Here is a 16,566-nt window from a genome sequence, read left to right as displayed (position 1 = left end):
CCACCAGCCTTTCTCCTAATGACTCAAGTCCATGCATTAAAATAAGTGCCCTTGGGACTTCCCTGGCAATCCAGTAGTTAAGACTCTGCACTTCCAAGGCAGAGGATGCAGGTTCGATCCCTGATTGGGGAACTGAGACCCCTCATGCCTCATGATGTGGCCAAAAAATAAAAACAAATAAAATTAAATAAAAACAAAAATTTAAAAATAAGTCCTGTAAGGGATGAAGGGATGGTTCATCAGTTTCCATGTATTTCATAATGTTCTTAGGAAACACAACTTGGTGGAGCTTTGATGTGGTCATAGACATGGCTTATCTTCCCCAGTCTTCTCTGGTGGGCTGGAGGAGGATTCCTCTTGAATGCCTTTTTCCTTCTGGTGCTCAAAGAGTCTCTGCCTGATAACTTTCATTGGATGGGGGCTTTAGATCACATACTACGCTTACTCTCTGTTTTTAATTACTGTCATTTGGCTATCTTTTCTTCTATTTTAGATAATTAAATGCCTAGGACACTTACTCAAAGTTCATTAAAAAAAAAAAAAAGAAAGAATAAAATGGAAAGTGTATACTGATGTAAAACTTAAAGAGTCATAAACCTCATGTGTACTAATTCTCTGGCCATTTTCATTGCATAATTAAGACTGTATTGCTCCAAGCTACCATTTTTTTTTTTTTTTAGTATTCTTTAAAAATTTTTTTTTGATGTTGACCATTTTCAAAGTCTTTATTTAATTTGTTACAATATTACTTGTTTTATGCTTTGACTTTTTTGGCCTCAAGGCATGAGGGATCTTAGCTCCCCTGCTGCTGCTACTGCTGCTAAGTTGCTTCAGTCGTGTCCAACTCTGTGCAACCCCATGGACTGCAGCCTACCAGGCTCCTCCGTCCATGGGATTTTCCAGGCAAGAGTACTGGAGTGGGGTGCCATTAGCTCCCCTATCAGGGATCAAACCCGCATCCCCTGCATTGGAAGATGAAGTCTTAACCACTGGACCACAAAGAAGTCTCAAAGCTACCAAATTTTGAAAAACTATTTTGAATTATTATTTCAATGGAAGCTAATCCTGAGAATTACTTGTAGGTAGTCATATGTTTACCTGTTGATTTTAATATTTTTTTAATAGAAATATACTTTATTTTTTTTGGAGTTCAATACTTTTCTTTTTAGAATACAAAGAATATCTCCTCTTCCCCAATATTAGGCAAGCCCACTTTTTTTTTTTTTTTGCAGGAACATTTGAGGTATTTAAATATGATTTTATGAAAGAGTAGGTATAAAAATTTATCATGAATGTGGCCATTTACATTATTTAAATATGATCATTTAAGTTTTTATTCTTGGTTTTCCTTTAGCAAAATAAATGCCCAAATTCTACTTATCACCAGTTCATAGCACTTCTAGAAATGAGTTACTCTTTAATGCCACTGGCATCCCCAAAGAAGACAGAGACCTTCATCTTCTGACCAGAGCACAAGTCTTAAAATTAAAGCTCATGGTTTCTGTAGATCAACTCTCCTGCCTATGTATCTTAGAAATCACTTAATGTCTACTTTACCTCCATCACTGAAATAGACTCATGCAGATAAGTCTTTATTTTGGGTGTTAAGAAAGAATAATTAATAGCTTACCTGATTTGGAAATATAAAGTCTATTAATACAAAATAATGTTGTAATTACAGAGAATGATCTGGGCTCAATCTGGTGACTTCCTCATCACTAAGACCTGTCTATATCATCAAGAATTGCTAGGTACTCTAATGTGCCATGAAGTAGACACTTGGTTATAGGAGGATTTTTTTTAATCGATAGAAATAGGATATTGGGTTAAAAGCCTTTTATTAGAGAGTCAAATAGCAAGCTTATTCAAAGACCAGGCTTCCTTTGCTATATAAATTCAATAAAGCTTTCTCCATCCTAACAGAAAAGGAGAGAGAAATTTCAAAGTTGAGGGAAGCATCATATTTCAGAAACTATTAGGGGCTTAAGGTTCAAATTCTGATGGTTAATTTAGTAAGTTAATTTCTGTACTCTACCTATGTCGCAAATCAAAACACCTGAGATAAAAGGAGGCCCATGACTGAGGGGTCTTGTGATACGATTATTCTATATTGTACACTCTACTTGTTCTTACTGATCATAAGTCAGGCAGGGCTCACCTTTTCAACATGGTTCATTTCTTTACCAGTTTTAAAGGTTAAAATCATTTTAAAAGTCAGTAATAGAAAGTCCTGGGCTTCCCTGGTGGCTCAGCTGGTAAAGAACCTGCCTGCAATGCAAGAGACCTGGGTTCCATCCCTGGGTTGGGAAGATCCCCTGGAGGAGGGCATGGCAACCCACTCTAGTATTCTTGCCTGGAGAATTCCCATGGATAGAGAAGCCTGGTGGGCTACAGTCCATGGGGTAGCAAAGAGTTGGACACAACTGAGTGACTAAGCACAGCACAGCACAATAGAAAGTCTTGGAGAATAAATTTTTAAACATTTTTTATTACAGAGAAATAGTAAAATTATATATAACAATAAAACATAATCATGGAGCATAATGAAGGTTTATAAATGAACACTTGTGTACTACCACTCAGATCAAGAAATAGAATTTTTCAGTAACTCTAGAAGCCTCCATGCACCCCTTCCAAAAATACAACCCCTTCCTCTGTCTTAAAGGAGGGAACTGCTGACCTGACTTAAAAAGGAATCTCTGCCTGCTTTGCTTTAGCATCTTGCCACAAAAGTACAAATTTTAAATATATTTTAGTTTTGCCTAAGTTTTTGAACCTTGCATAGTAGCCTCATACCACATGTGTTCTTGTGTATTTGGCTTTTTTCATTCGACATTATGGTTTTAAGATTTATCCACATTGTTACAACACAGCTAATCATTCATCTTCATTGCTGTACAGCATTATGTTCTCTGAATATGCCAGGATTTATTTTTCCATTTCAACTGTTAACAAACATTTGAATTGTTTCCATTTTTCACCTATTATGAATAACATTGCTGTGACTATTCTCATGCATGTCTCCCAGAATACAGTATGCACAAATCCTCTAGCTTATTTATCTGAGAATCAAGTATGCATATCTTCAACTTGACTAGATAATGGAAAAAACTATCTGCCAAAGCTGTTGTATAATTTATAAGGGTTGAGTAATAGACTTTTGCAATCATTATATTATTAAGATCATGTGTTAATCTGCATCATGCCAAAAGAAGATTCATCTCAATTTATTGAATTTTTTTTCTACTCTTTTAGAGGAATTTAAAAGTTTTGCCCTAAAGCATCCAGAATACGCTAAGATATTTACAACCTACTTAGATCTCCAGACGTGCCATGTGTTTTCATTGCCAAAAGAAGTCCAAGCAACTCCCTCAGTTGTAAGTAATAAAGTCAGCCCTGAAAGTCATGAAGACAGTACCTCAGATAAAAAGGACGACTGAAAACAAATATTCCTAATAAGGAAACCACAGTGGCTTTTATTTGAAACTTCAAAGGCATGTATTGGTAGTATTTTACTTGTGATTGAGTAAGGATGATGTTTAGATAGCTTTTTTATAAAAATGATAGATTTTTCTTTATTGAAAGGCTTCTATTCACATGTATTTATCAATATTCCTTTTCTTTTATATAATATTTTGCTATACTGATTGGCTTACTGGTGAGAAAGGTATTTTTATGGATTTTCCAGGTTAGTTTGCATATCCAAATAAATGAAATGACCTCCCTTGTTTACTGAGGAGCATTAATCAACACTGTAAAAAAAATTTTAAGTATAAACACTTTTTCATCTACCTTCCTCTAAAGAAATAAGGTTGTATTCTGTTAACTCTAGTTTCTTCCCATTCTGGAAATAAGAATGAAGAGCCTGAGGAATGTTGCATAATTTTATACCTTTAATTTCACAGATTCATCTCTTCCATTTGTATTTCAGTTTCTTGGATCACTGAATGTGGGGGGATTGGAAGGGAGAGCTCTGTTAATTGGATCAGTTCAGTTCAGTCGCTCAGTCGTGTCTGACTCTTTGCAACCCCATGAACCACAGCACACCAGGCCTCCCTGTCCATCACCAACTCCCAGAGTCCACCCAAACCCATGTCCATTGAGTCGGTGATGCCATCCAACCATCTCATCCTCTGTTGTCCCCTTCTCCTCCTGCTCTCAGTCTTTCCCAGAATCAGGGTCTTTTCCAATGAGTCAGCCCTTCACATCAGGTGGCCAAAGTATTAGAGTTTCAACTTCAACATCAGTCCTTCCAATGAACACCCAGGACTGATCTCCTTTAGGATGGACTGGTTGGATCTCCTTGCAGTCCAAGGGACTCTCAAGAGTCTTCTCCAACACCACAGTTCAAAAGCATCAATTCTTCTGCACTCAGCTTTCTTCATAGTCCAACTCTCACATCCATACATGACCACTGGAAAAGCCTTGACTAGATGGACCTTTGTTGGCAAAGACTCCTTAAAAACTCATATTCTCTTGAGCATGCATCCCTATTGTTGATTTCCTTAACCATCTGCTAAGGAAATCATACCTTTTTTTGAGATCTACAGATTTAGAACTTTGTTTTAAAGACAACAACTGTGGCCAAAGGCTATGTAGGAATTGCCTTATTGAAGGTAACATTAATTGTATAATGAGAAAATAAATTGTTTGCCACAGAATTTAGTTTCATTTTAGTTGGGTAGTTTAGAATGTAGTGCTTGCCCAGTAAATGAATCAGATTTACTTTATTTTAGTGTTCTTGCCTGGAGAATCCCAGGGATGGGGGAGCCTGGTGGGCTGCCATCTATGGGGTCGCACAGAGTCGGGCACGACTGAAGCGACTTAGCAGCAGAATTAATATATTTTACCATCTAAGTGGGAATTTTATTAAGTGTCCTCTCAAATTTGAGAAAATGAAAGTGAAAAGTGTTAGTCACTCAGTTGTGTCCAACCCTTGCGACCTCATGGACTGTAGCCCACTAGGCTCCTCTGTCCGTGGAATTCTCCAGGCAAGAATGAATACTGGAGTGGGTTGTCATTGCCTTCTCCAGGCGATATTCCTGACCCAAGGATCAAACCTGGGTCTCCTGCATTGCACACAAATTATTTAACATCTGAGAGCTTGCCTGAAATATCAACAGGAAAAATAGGAAGGTTCCAAACTATCACCAAAAGCTAGGGAATCCAAAAACCTATTTTATTAATGCAAGACCACTATTTAGTCCCCAGGCAGGAATTTAGCATTTTTTTCCCTTTAGTTTAAGCAATAATTTCCCTCAAATGCCATTTTATTAGATGTCATGCATGCTTACTAAAAAGTTTCATCCTTAAGTATATATGTATGATTGTTCGCTTTTTACATATCTTAAGCTATTTAGGGAGAAGGCAATGGCACCCCACTCCAGTACTCTTGCCTGGGAAATCCCATGGATGGAGGAGCCTGGTAGGCTACAGTCCATGGGGTCACTAAGAGTCGGACACGACTGAGTGACTTCACTTTCATTTTTCACTTTCATGCATTGGAGAAGGAAATGGCAACCGACTCCAGTGTTCTTGCCTGGAGAATCCCAGGAACAGAGGAGCCTGGTGGGCTTCCGTCTATGGGGTCGCACAGAGTCAGATGCGACTTAGTAGCAGTAGCAGCAGCAAGCTATTTAGACAAAGAATGGAATGAGCTGAAAGCAATTGCTTAAGTAATTAGGAAAGTACATCTTTATAATATTGTTTATCACATGGAATTGAATATATATAATACTCAGGTACCCTGATTTTTATCATGGAAAAGTCACATGTTAATCCCATTAACCATGAAAAAGTAGCATTTTAAATTACAAGCTTTCTATGAGGCTCTTGAAAGTGATCCCATTGTTTTACTGTTTTAGAGTAATATTTATGTTCTTTAATTCCACTTCTGCCAATGTACTATTCCTCTTTTATTATGTTACTGAACAAACTTACTACATAAAATTCTTGGCAATTAAAAATTCTGGTTTTGCCATTTTTGTCTCAAACGTAATATACTTTTTTAATATGGTTTGAATGTAAGTTTGTATATTTGTGAATGTGATCAATTTTGTTTGCATTTAAGCCTTATGAAATATCACACATAATTTTACTCTAATAAATGACTCAAATTTTAGCCAAAGCAGCAATAGTATTCCTAAAGTTGACTTTTGACTGATGGAGTGTATGTAATAACACAAGTTATTACTGTTAGTATTACTACCAACTAGGCCTCTGCTTTTATGCCATCTAAACAAAGATTTTCTTCAAAGCGGCTCTTCTCTTAGAATTTAAAGTTAAGCAATTAAATTTCATTAAATCAGTTAAATGCACTGTGCTTTTATATAATAGTTTGAAAGACCCAAGTTACTCTTTGAAATGAGAAATACTAGATCCTAAGACTTATACACCATAAAACTTTCGATCAGAACAGTTCTGTTGAAGGATAACGACACACTGAATGTTTACAGAGCAAGTTGCTTGCTTTATGTATATTTAATTATCTTCTGCCACTGTTTTTAGAGTCTTGCAAGGCTGAATAGGATCGCTAGCAGTGCTACCTCTAATGGAGACTTAAAAGAGCCCCTTTTAGAAGACGTATGGTGTGCTATCTGTATGAAGCACGGCAGTATGGATATCTGATTCTCAGACTCAGGAACTCTCCCTATCAGACTGTTACAAATGCAAGGTGGTTAGTTGGTAGCAGTTAATTGATATACCACTGACTCTATTAGAATACATGGGCTCCTCACCACAAAGGTCCTTATGGAATCCTTATAAGGGTATCACTACAGAGGATAAAAAGATACTAGTAAGAAGCCCTTTCCTAGGAATGCAGATGTATTTATAATTCTTATTTTCTTTTCTGTTCACTTGGATTGACTTTGCCATTTTTTTGCTCAGTTGTTAGACCAGAGTATTCTGTCAATGCCATGCTGTGAGTTGATAGAGGGGAAAGGCCGTCATGAAGTTCTTAACATATATCCAACATACATGTCTTGTATACATATCATTAACAATGTATATGCTATTTATATCCTACTATTCCACTTGCAATGTAACATTTTCCAGTATCCTTAAACTCTGGAAATGTAAATTTTAAAATGTATGCCTAAGTTCCCTTCAGATAACTGTAACATAATCATGTGATCATACTTCAGATTTTGAAACTATGAGTTTCATTTTCATCTTGGGACTATTAAAAATAACCAATTCTATATTCCATGATAAGTTTTGAATTATGAATAGTTTGCTAAGGGGCTTATTTATACCTTCTGAATTCTAAAGTGAAAAATTTCCTAAAGATTTTAAAATTATTAACTTTATTTTAAACTAATTTCATTACAGGAAAAAATTGAATTATTATCCTAGATACCGTAGAGTAATTCTAACTTCACGTAGTAGTTTACACGTTCATATCTTTTAAAGGTAAGTAGGCTTCATCTTTTTAAGAGAATTTTTACCTTTGTGAAAGTAACAGACTTACTAATTATTACAATAAGTAATAATAATACCAATTTGGAGTCCTTACTATGTATCAGGCATTATGCTAAGTGATTTACAGGCAAATACACACTTAAACACTCAATGAAGCAAAGGTATTGTTGTCCCTAGTTTTACTAAGCAAAATTGAGAACTACCCCTAAGTCATTCATTAAATGATAGAGCTTGCAATTAAACCCAATTTTGTCTTGATTCCAAAGGTCATGCTTCCAATAATTTACATAAAGTAGTAAAGCTGCCTGATTTATAAAATTTGTAGGTTGAGCATCTGCCATTTATTTTCATCCTTGTGTGAAATTTTGACTTAGTTCTTAAAGAGAAACAGAGGTGGTTCAGAATGGTTCCTTCCAAGCAGTGGCTGAGAAAGATTGGCGAACCACAGCCTACCCAAGGAAACCCTCCCAACCCCTTCTTGTGGCCCAGGATAGGTCAGCTGAAAACCCTGAAACCTTCCTATAGGAACAGTCCAATTACTGTACCAAAGATGAGGTGAATGTCCAGATACTACAGTAAACTTTTTCCTTTGTGGGCAGTGATGGAGAGTGCATTTTCTAGTTCTCATGGGTCCCTCTGCTGTAGCGGCCTTTTCAGTCACATCTCTGCTCTCAGAACAAAGTAAATGCTGAATAAAGGAGAGTTTGAGGGACTTGAGGATAAAGCCAGAAGTGGAGCATCTAGGACCTTCATTCTACTATTGCAAAGCATTGCCTTTGTTGGTCTCCCTGCTTATCCTTTACTCCTTTTATTCAGTTCAGTTCAGTTGCTCAGTCATGTCCGACTCTTTGCGACCTCATGAATCACAGCACGCCAGGCCTCCCTGTCCATCACCAACTCCCAGTGGTCACTCAAACTCATGTCCATCGAGTCAGTGATGCCATCCAGCCATCTCATCCTCTGTCGTCCCCTTTTCCTCCTGCCCCCAATCCCTCCCAGCATCAGGGTCTTTTCCAATAAGTCAACTCTTCGCATGAGGTGGCCAAAGTACTGGAGTTTCAGCTTCAGCATCAGTCCTTCCAATGAACACCCAGGACTGATCTCCTGTAGGATGGACTGGTTGGATCTCCTTGCAGTCCAAGGGACTCTCAAGAGTCTTCTCCAACACCACAGTTCAAAAGCATCAATTCTTTGGTGCTCAGCTTTCTTCACAGTGCAACTGTCACATCCATACATGACCACTGGAAAAACCATAGCCTTGACTAGACGGACCTTTGTTGGCAAAGTAATGTCTCTGCTTTTCAATATACTGTGTAGGTTGGTCATAACTTTCCTTCCAAGGAGTAAGCGTCTTTTAATTTCATGGCTGCAATCACCATCTGCAGTGATTTTGGAGCCCCAAAAAATAGTCTGACGCAGTTTCCACTGTTTCCCCATCTATTTCCCATGAAGTGATGGGACCAGATGCCATGATCTTCGTTTTTTGAATGTTGAGCTTTAAGCCAACTTTTTCACTCTCCACTTTCACTTTCATCAAGAGGCTTTTGAGTTCCTCTTCACTTTCTGCCATAAGGGTGGTGTCATCTGCATATCTGAAGTTATTGATATTTCTCCCGGCAATCTTGATTCCAGCTTGTGCTTCTTCCAGTCCAGCATTTCTCATGATGTACTCTGCATAAAAGTTAAATAAGCAGGGTGACAATATACAGCTTTGACATACTCCTTTTCCTATTTGGAAGCAGTCTGTTGTTTCATGTCCAGTTCTAACTGTTGCTTCCTGAACTGCATATAGGTTTCTCATGAGGCAGGTCAGGTGGTCTGGTATTCCCATCTCTTTCAGAATTTTCCACAGTTTATTGTGATCCACACAGTCAAAGACTTTGGCATAGTCAATAAAGCAGAAATAGATGTTTTTCTGGAACTCTCTTGCTTTTTCGATGATCCAGCGGATGTTGGCAATTTGATCTCTGGTTCCTCTGCCTTTTCTAAAACCAGCTTGAACATCTGGAAGTTCATGGTTCATGTATTGCTGAAGCCTGGCTTGGAGAATTTTGAGCATTACTTTACTAACGTGTGAGATGAGTGCAATTGTGCAGTAGTTTGAGCATTCTTTGGTATTGCCTTTCGGGATTGGAATGAAAACTGACCTTTTCCAGTCCTGTGGCCACTGCTGAGTTTTCCAAATTTGCTGGCATATTGAGTGCAGCACTTTCACAGCATCATCTTTCAGGATTTGAAAGAGCTCAACTGGAATTCCATGACCTCCACTAGCTTTGTTCGTAGTGATGCTTTCTAAGGCCCACTTGACTTCACATTCCAGGATGTCTGGCTCTAGATGAGTGATCACACCATCATGATTATCTTGGTCGTGAAGCTCTTTTTTGTACAGTTCTTCTGTGTATTCTTGCCACCTCTTCTTTATATCTTCTGCTTCTGTTAGGTCCATACTATTTCTGTGCTTTATCGAGCCCATCTTTGCATGAAATGTTCCCTTGGTATCTCTAATTTTCTTGAAGAGATCTCTAGTCTTTCCCATTCTGTTGTTTTCCTCTTATTTCTTTGCACTGATGGCTGAGAAAGGCTTTCTTATCTCTCCTTGCTATTCTTTGGAACTCTGCATTCATATGCTTATGTCTTTCCTTTTCTCCTTTGCTTTTCACTTCTCTTCTTATTACTCTTTTTATTAGTGCACTTAAACTTCTGGGAGTTTTGTTTATATATATATATATGTATAAACAAATATATATTTATATATTACAATATTTATATAATATATTATTCATGTATTTATTGTCTGTTATTCCTAGCACTTAGAGGATATACCTGTGAACACTCAGTATTTGAAGAATGAATAATGATAACTGTATCTTTCACTTACTGTGCCTTGTATTTAGAATAGAGATCATCTTTACAACAAACTTTGAAAACCTGGGATTATGATCCTTAAAACTCATATAGAGAATAAGTCTCAGAGAGGTTTTGTCACTTGCTCGGAGTTATATAACTGGTGAGTACAGGAGCTGAAATTCAAACCCAAGGCTGCCTGGCTCTAAGTGAGGGAACTTTTGATTAGGCCAATGTAACCTGAACCCATAAAATAAGTAAAAAAATTAAAGGTTCCAGAAGCATGGCAACTAGATAATCTGAGAACCCTCTGGCCTCAAATCCCCTAGAATGTTAAGCAAAATGTCACCAACATATTTGAAATGTGTAACTGAGCATGCACAAAACTAAAGGAAATGCTCAGAAGTCAAAAATGAAAATAGAGCTGGACTCTGGAACTGTGTGAAGGCTTGAGTTACCATTGACATGGGGGCATTCAGCAATCTTAATAACCAGGAGGGTTGTATTTTGTGGCTATGGGAGACAAAAGGTGTTATATGATGTGGGGATTTGGAACTGAGATCTCGGGAAGAAAAAAAAAAAAGATCTTGAAGGGCTACTCTCAGTAAAAGAATGAATTAAAAAAATTAATCTTCTGGTAAATAAAGACTGAGGAAATTTTTTCTGTCTTGGCCTGGGTTCTAGATTGGGGGAAAAAAAATCCTCCTCTGATAACTTTTTGTAAAACTTTCAGTTCTTTGGAGACAGAGATGGAGCCCATGCCCCCTTCACTGGGAGCCTGGAGTCTTAAGCACTGGACCACCAGGGAAGCCCTGTTTGGTTCTTTTCTTAGTTTCTATTTGGCTAGTTTGTTGTTGTTTAGTTGCTACATAGCACCTGACTCTTGCAACCCCATAGACTGTAGCCTGAGGAGGGCACGGCACCCCACTTCAGTGTTCTTGCCTGGAGAATCCCCATGGACAGAGGAGCCTGGTGGGCTACAGTCCACGGAGTCACAAAGAGCCAGACACAGTTGAGTGACCAAGCATAGACTGTAGCCCGCCAGGCTCCTCCATCCATGAGATTTCCCAAAAGAATACTGGAGTGGGTTGCCATTTCCTTCTCCCGGAGATCTTCCCAACCCAGGGATCAAATCTGCATCTCCTGTTTGTCAGGTGGATTACCAGAGCCACCAGGGAAGCCCACTTGGCTAATGAGAAATCCTTATTTGTTCCCTCATTATGTTCACAGATTTCTTAATCGTCAGGAATATATTTATAATATTAGTAGTAGTTTTACAGTCATTGTTTCCTATTTCATCATCTGTGTCATTCCTGAGTCTATTTACATTGGCTGATTCTTCTCCAAGTAATGGGTCATATTTTCCTTCTTTACATGTCTTTATGCAAATTATTTTATGTACACAAATGTGTACAGTTTATCCTGTACATTATAGATGCCAACTTATCGAGTGTCTAGACTTGGCTATTATCCTTAACAGAGTTTTGAGTTTTATTCTGACAGGTAATTAATTTACTTGCATGTTATCACATGAAATTCAATTTAAACCTCACACCCTCTACAAAGACTAATTCAAAGCGATCACAGATTTAAATATAAAATGCAAAACTATAAAAGTTTCAGAGAAAAATGTGTGAGAAAATCTTTGTGCTCTATGGAGAAGCAAAGAGTTTTGAAATTTGACACCAGAAGCATAAAACTGTAAAACGTTTTCCCAAAGTAGCTGTACCAATTTACATTCCCCTCAGCAATGAATAAAAACCCTGATGGCTCTGCATTCTCACTAGCATTTGGTGAAGTCAATATAAGTCATGTTTTGCAGGAAATTTATATATATTATTTAAGTTGTTGAATTTGTTGCAATAAATTTGTTGTTAATATTCCTGTGTTATCCTGTTGATGTTCATATAATCTTAATGATATACTCTCATATTCTTAACATTAGTAAGTTTTTTTTTTTTTTTTAACATTAGTAAGTTTTAACCCAGACTGATTTTCCCAGTAGGTAGCTTCACAGGTTGCTGGATGCATTTTTGCTGCATTGATAGAAAGATGAAGCAAATGTGTCTGATGGAGAAAGTTAAAGTGAGTGATAATTTGGGGAGCTAGAGTTGGGGGAAGAATTAAATTCCTTCCAAAGTGGTTGTTTGAATAAGCATTGAATTGGAATTCAACTTCTAAGCTCAACATTCAGAAAACGAAGATCATGGCATCCAGTCCCATCACTTCATGGGAAATAGATGGGGAAACAGTGGAAACAGTGTCAGACTTTATTTTCTGGGGCTCCAAAATCACTGCAGATGGTGACTGCAGCCATGAAATTAAAAGACGCTTACTCCTTGGAAGGAAAGTTATGACCAATCTAGACAGCATATTCAAAAACAGAGACATTACTTTGCCAACAAAGGTTCGCCTAGTCAAGGTATGGTTTTTCCAGTGGTCATGTATGGATGTGAGAGTTGGACTGTGAAGAAGGCTGAGCACTGAAGAATTGATGCTTTTGAACTGTGGTGTTGGAGAAGACTCTTGAGAGTCCCTTGGACTGCAAGGAGATCCAACCAGTCCATTCTGAAGGAGATCAGCCCTGGGATTTCTTTGGAAGGAATGATGCTGAAGCTGAAACTCCAGTACTTTGGCCACCTCATGCGCAGAGTTGACTCATTGGAAAAGACTCTGATGCTGGGAGGGATTGGGGGCAGGAGGAAAAGGGGACAACAGAAGATGAGATGGCTGGATGGCATCACTGATTCGATGGACATGGGTTTGGGTGAACTCCGGGAGTTGGTGATGGACAGGGAGGCCTGGGGTGCTGCGATTCATGGAGTTGCAAAGAGTTGGGACACGACTGAGCGACTGAACTGAACTGAACTGAACTGATAGTAGAAAAGCTGGAAGTATCCCCTAAATTTATTTTGCACACACACACACAGTTTTCTTCAATGGAAAACATTCATAATGTACATTTTCAAATTTTTCTAAGTTTCTTAGATTCAGTTACCTGCTTGTCAATGTTTTAAACTAGAAGGTGCTCCAAATTAAGTTGAGATGCATGCATGCTAAGTCACTTCAGTCGGACACAACTCTTTGCAACCCTATGGACTGTAACCTACCAGGCTCCTCTGTCCATAGGATTCTCCAAGCAAGAATACTGGAGTGGGTTGCCATGTCCTCCTCCAGGGGATCTTTGCAGTCCAGGGATTGAACCCGCATCTCTTGTGTCTCCTGCACTGGCAGGCAGATTCTTTACCTCTGAGCTACCAGGGGCCCCTAAGTTGAGAGAATTGAAGCCAAATCTCTGTGTGCAGCATCGTTGTTGGGGAAAAGCAATTTCCTTTGAAAGGTAAACACAGGCCTTATGAACAGCGTTGGCAGGGACTGCTGAAATCACTTTTCACCCTATTCAGGGTTACTTTCCTGACTCACAGACTGGAGGAGAACAAATGATTTGTCAAAAAAAATGAACAAGGGAAAGTTTAGGAGGCTAAAACAGATTTCTGATGCAGGAAATTTATTTGAGCACAAGTATTTCCTCAGACAGTAGATTCAACCTGCAGTGAAACCCAACATTTGTTCAATAATCCCCCAACCCTCTCATACTGTGTCAATGTTATCTTCACACATCATATTTCCTCTTTGTCCAAATTCTGCCACATTTAGAGGCCTTGCGTGACTTCCTCAACTCTGACATGTTATTTCTGGATGAATAAGTAACTGAATACTCTCAACTTCAGAGTTTCTGGATGAATAAACAAAGCATAGAAATCTCCAAAGAGATGCCCTGTCACTTTCCCCAGTGACAGTTTCACTCTGTTTAAACTGTGTGTAAACAGAAACCCAACCAGCTAGTAAGCTGCCTTTAAATCTGCCAAAACTACCCCCTTCCCCATCATCACCCTGCAATGCCTGCACCACAGGCATTACTAGCTAGTTTGGCAAATGCAGGACAGTTGTGGGAACATTCAAACGTAAACCATAAATTGCTCAGAAGTGAAGGCACCAGATCACAGGTCTTGTTCTACAGCTGTCTGGCCCCTAGAGGACATTTTGGAGAATGATTCCGTTTTCTGCCTTGAGTTCACTTATAATGGTGGTGGTTTAGTCGCTAAGTCACGTCCAACTCTTGTAACACCATGGACTATAGCCTGCCAGGCTCTTCTGCCCATGGTATTCTCCAGGCAAGAATACTGGAGTGGGTTGCCATTTCCTTCTTCAGGGGATCTTCCCAACCCAGGACTTGAACCCGGGTCTCCCACATTGCAGGAGGATTCTTTACCAACTGAGCTATGAGGGGCTTCCCTTCTGACATATTGTCACATCTCTCAGTTTCCTTATTTGTAAAAAGGGGCTGTTACTTCACTTGCATAAAGTCACTGAGATTTTGTGAATCAGTTCAGACCAGACTCTGTGTGTGAGAGAGAGAGAGAGAGACGAGGGGAGACAGAAAGAGCAGGCATGAGAGGGCATGTGAGAGAGAGCAAGAGAAAACCCTGCAAAGTGTAACATCCTATGCAAATACAAAGTATTTCCTTGAAAGCTGACATTACTGTCTGAGCTTTGGGAAAGCTGGAGACTCGGGTGGATATAATCTGGTATTTTCCTCCCAAGGATCTCAGACCTTAGCAGAAATCTTGCCTATGTTGTCCTCCTGCCCTGGGACACCCACTGTGCAGATGCATGGAGAAAGGCAGAGGTAGAACCAGGGGGAATGGGAGAGATGGGTGCTCATTCTCCCTCCAGGCAGCAGCCGAAGGGAACCAAGGGACGTTCTCTGATTCATCCCAGGTGGGGCCAAACAACAGCTATTAATGTAGTTTGGATGAGGGGTAGGGATGGGAAAGTGGAGGTCTATTGAGTGTTATTCGGAGAGGGCAATGGCAACCCACTCCAGTACTCTTGCCTGGAAAATCCCATGGACAGAGGAGCCTTATAGGCTGCAGTCCATTGGGTCACTCGGAGTCAGACACGACTGAGCGACTTCACTTTCACTTTTAACTTTCATGCATTCGAGAAGGAAATGACAACCCACTCCAGTATTCTTGCCTGGAGAATCCCAGGGACGGGGGAGCCTGGTGGGCTGCTGTCTATGGGGTCGCACAGAGTCAGACACGACTGAAGTGACTTAGCAGCAGCAGCAGCAGCCTTAAGTATTACTATGTCCTTCTGTTGAGTATGAATTCCTTTCCTCAGAACAAGCATGCTTTTCAGTTTTGTTAAAAGGGATACTTCAGTGACATGAACCCCAGAACTCCAAACTGGGGGGAAAAAAATCAACTCATTTCCTAGAGCTTTCAACAAACCAATTATTATCTCCCCCTTGAATCATAAAGGAAAGCTAAGCAATGGCTTCCTGTTTATCCCCAACATCCACTAATAAATCCATTCCAATAGGAGTCAAATTTTAATTCTTTTTATAACTAGTGTACCAGAGGAAAAAAATCTAAATATCATATGATGTCATCTAAGCTGAATGGATTTGGTTCGAAGCTGTATCGCATAAAGAAGACCAACCTTCAATTCAGATAGCACCAGAGGCCTAGGATCCTTAATCCTATACCAATCAGGAGAAGCCACCAGAAAGCTTTCAGGCTCCATCTGAAACAGCTCAGAATATTAAAGGGCTTCCCAGGTGGCACTAGTGGTAAAGAACCCACCTGTCACTGCAGGAGACATAAGAGATGTGAGTTTGATCCCTGGGTCAGGAAGATCTTCTGGAGGAGGACAGAGCAACCCACTCCAGTATTCTTGACTGGGGAATCCCATGGACAGAGGAGCCTTGTGGGCTACAGGGTTGCAAAGAGTTGCACATGACTGAAGCAACTTAGCATGCATGCATGCAGGGAGGAGAAAGTACGTGACAATCTCAGGGTCCTGAGCTTTGGAACCAAATCACAGACTGCCCAGAGAGGCTGGTGCATTACCTAGCACCACGCATGCTCAGGTGTCCTGGCCAGAACAGCAGCATGCAGATTAAATGAGATGAGGAAACCCTGCATCTGGCATCCACACCTCCCCTTAATGGACCTCTGGGTGGACCAGTGTAGGCTGTTGAGCCCTGTTAGTCTTGGCAGCATTTCAATTGCCTTTGCCTTTGAGGACATTGTTCAGTCATCAGTTTGGAAAACAGCAATGGCTAGAAGTGGAAGAGATCTTGGTACGTGTTGTGGGTTGAATTGTATCCCCCTTGCAAAGAAGACCTGTTAAAGTCCTAACCCTAAGTACCCAGAACCTGCAATTATTTGGAATGAGGGTCTTTGTAGATGTAATTCATTTAAGATGAGTTTGTTAGGGTGGGCCCTAATC

General features: G+C 39.6%; 1 protein-coding gene across 2 annotated transcripts in view; it reads left to right on the top strand.

Annotated features, from left to right (window-relative positions):
• The window catches only part of LPCAT2 (lysophosphatidylcholine acyltransferase 2), a 72,638-nt gene extending 60,495 nt beyond the window's left edge, over positions 1 to 12,143 (top strand). Inside the window, exon 10 of one of the 2 annotated variants that reach the window (XM_070388417.1) lies at positions 3,256 to 12,143. In XM_070388417.1, coding sequence (XP_070244518.1) covers positions 3,256 to 3,440 — 185 coding nt within the window. In that variant the 3' untranslated portion in view covers positions 3,441 to 12,143. The remainder of the gene's footprint in view (positions 1 to 3,255) is intronic. The other variant, XM_005890933.3, reaches the window with a different exon arrangement.
• Positions 12,144 to 16,566: the final 4,423 nt, after the last annotated feature.

Source organism: Bos mutus, chromosome 18 (assembly GCF_027580195.1).
Source record: "Bos mutus isolate GX-2022 chromosome 18, NWIPB_WYAK_1.1, whole genome shotgun sequence".
Classification (NCBI taxonomy): domain Eukaryota; kingdom Metazoa; phylum Chordata; class Mammalia; order Artiodactyla; family Bovidae; genus Bos; species Bos mutus.
Note: the sequence above shows the minus strand (reverse complement) of the source record. Positions and strands in the feature narration are given on the sequence as shown.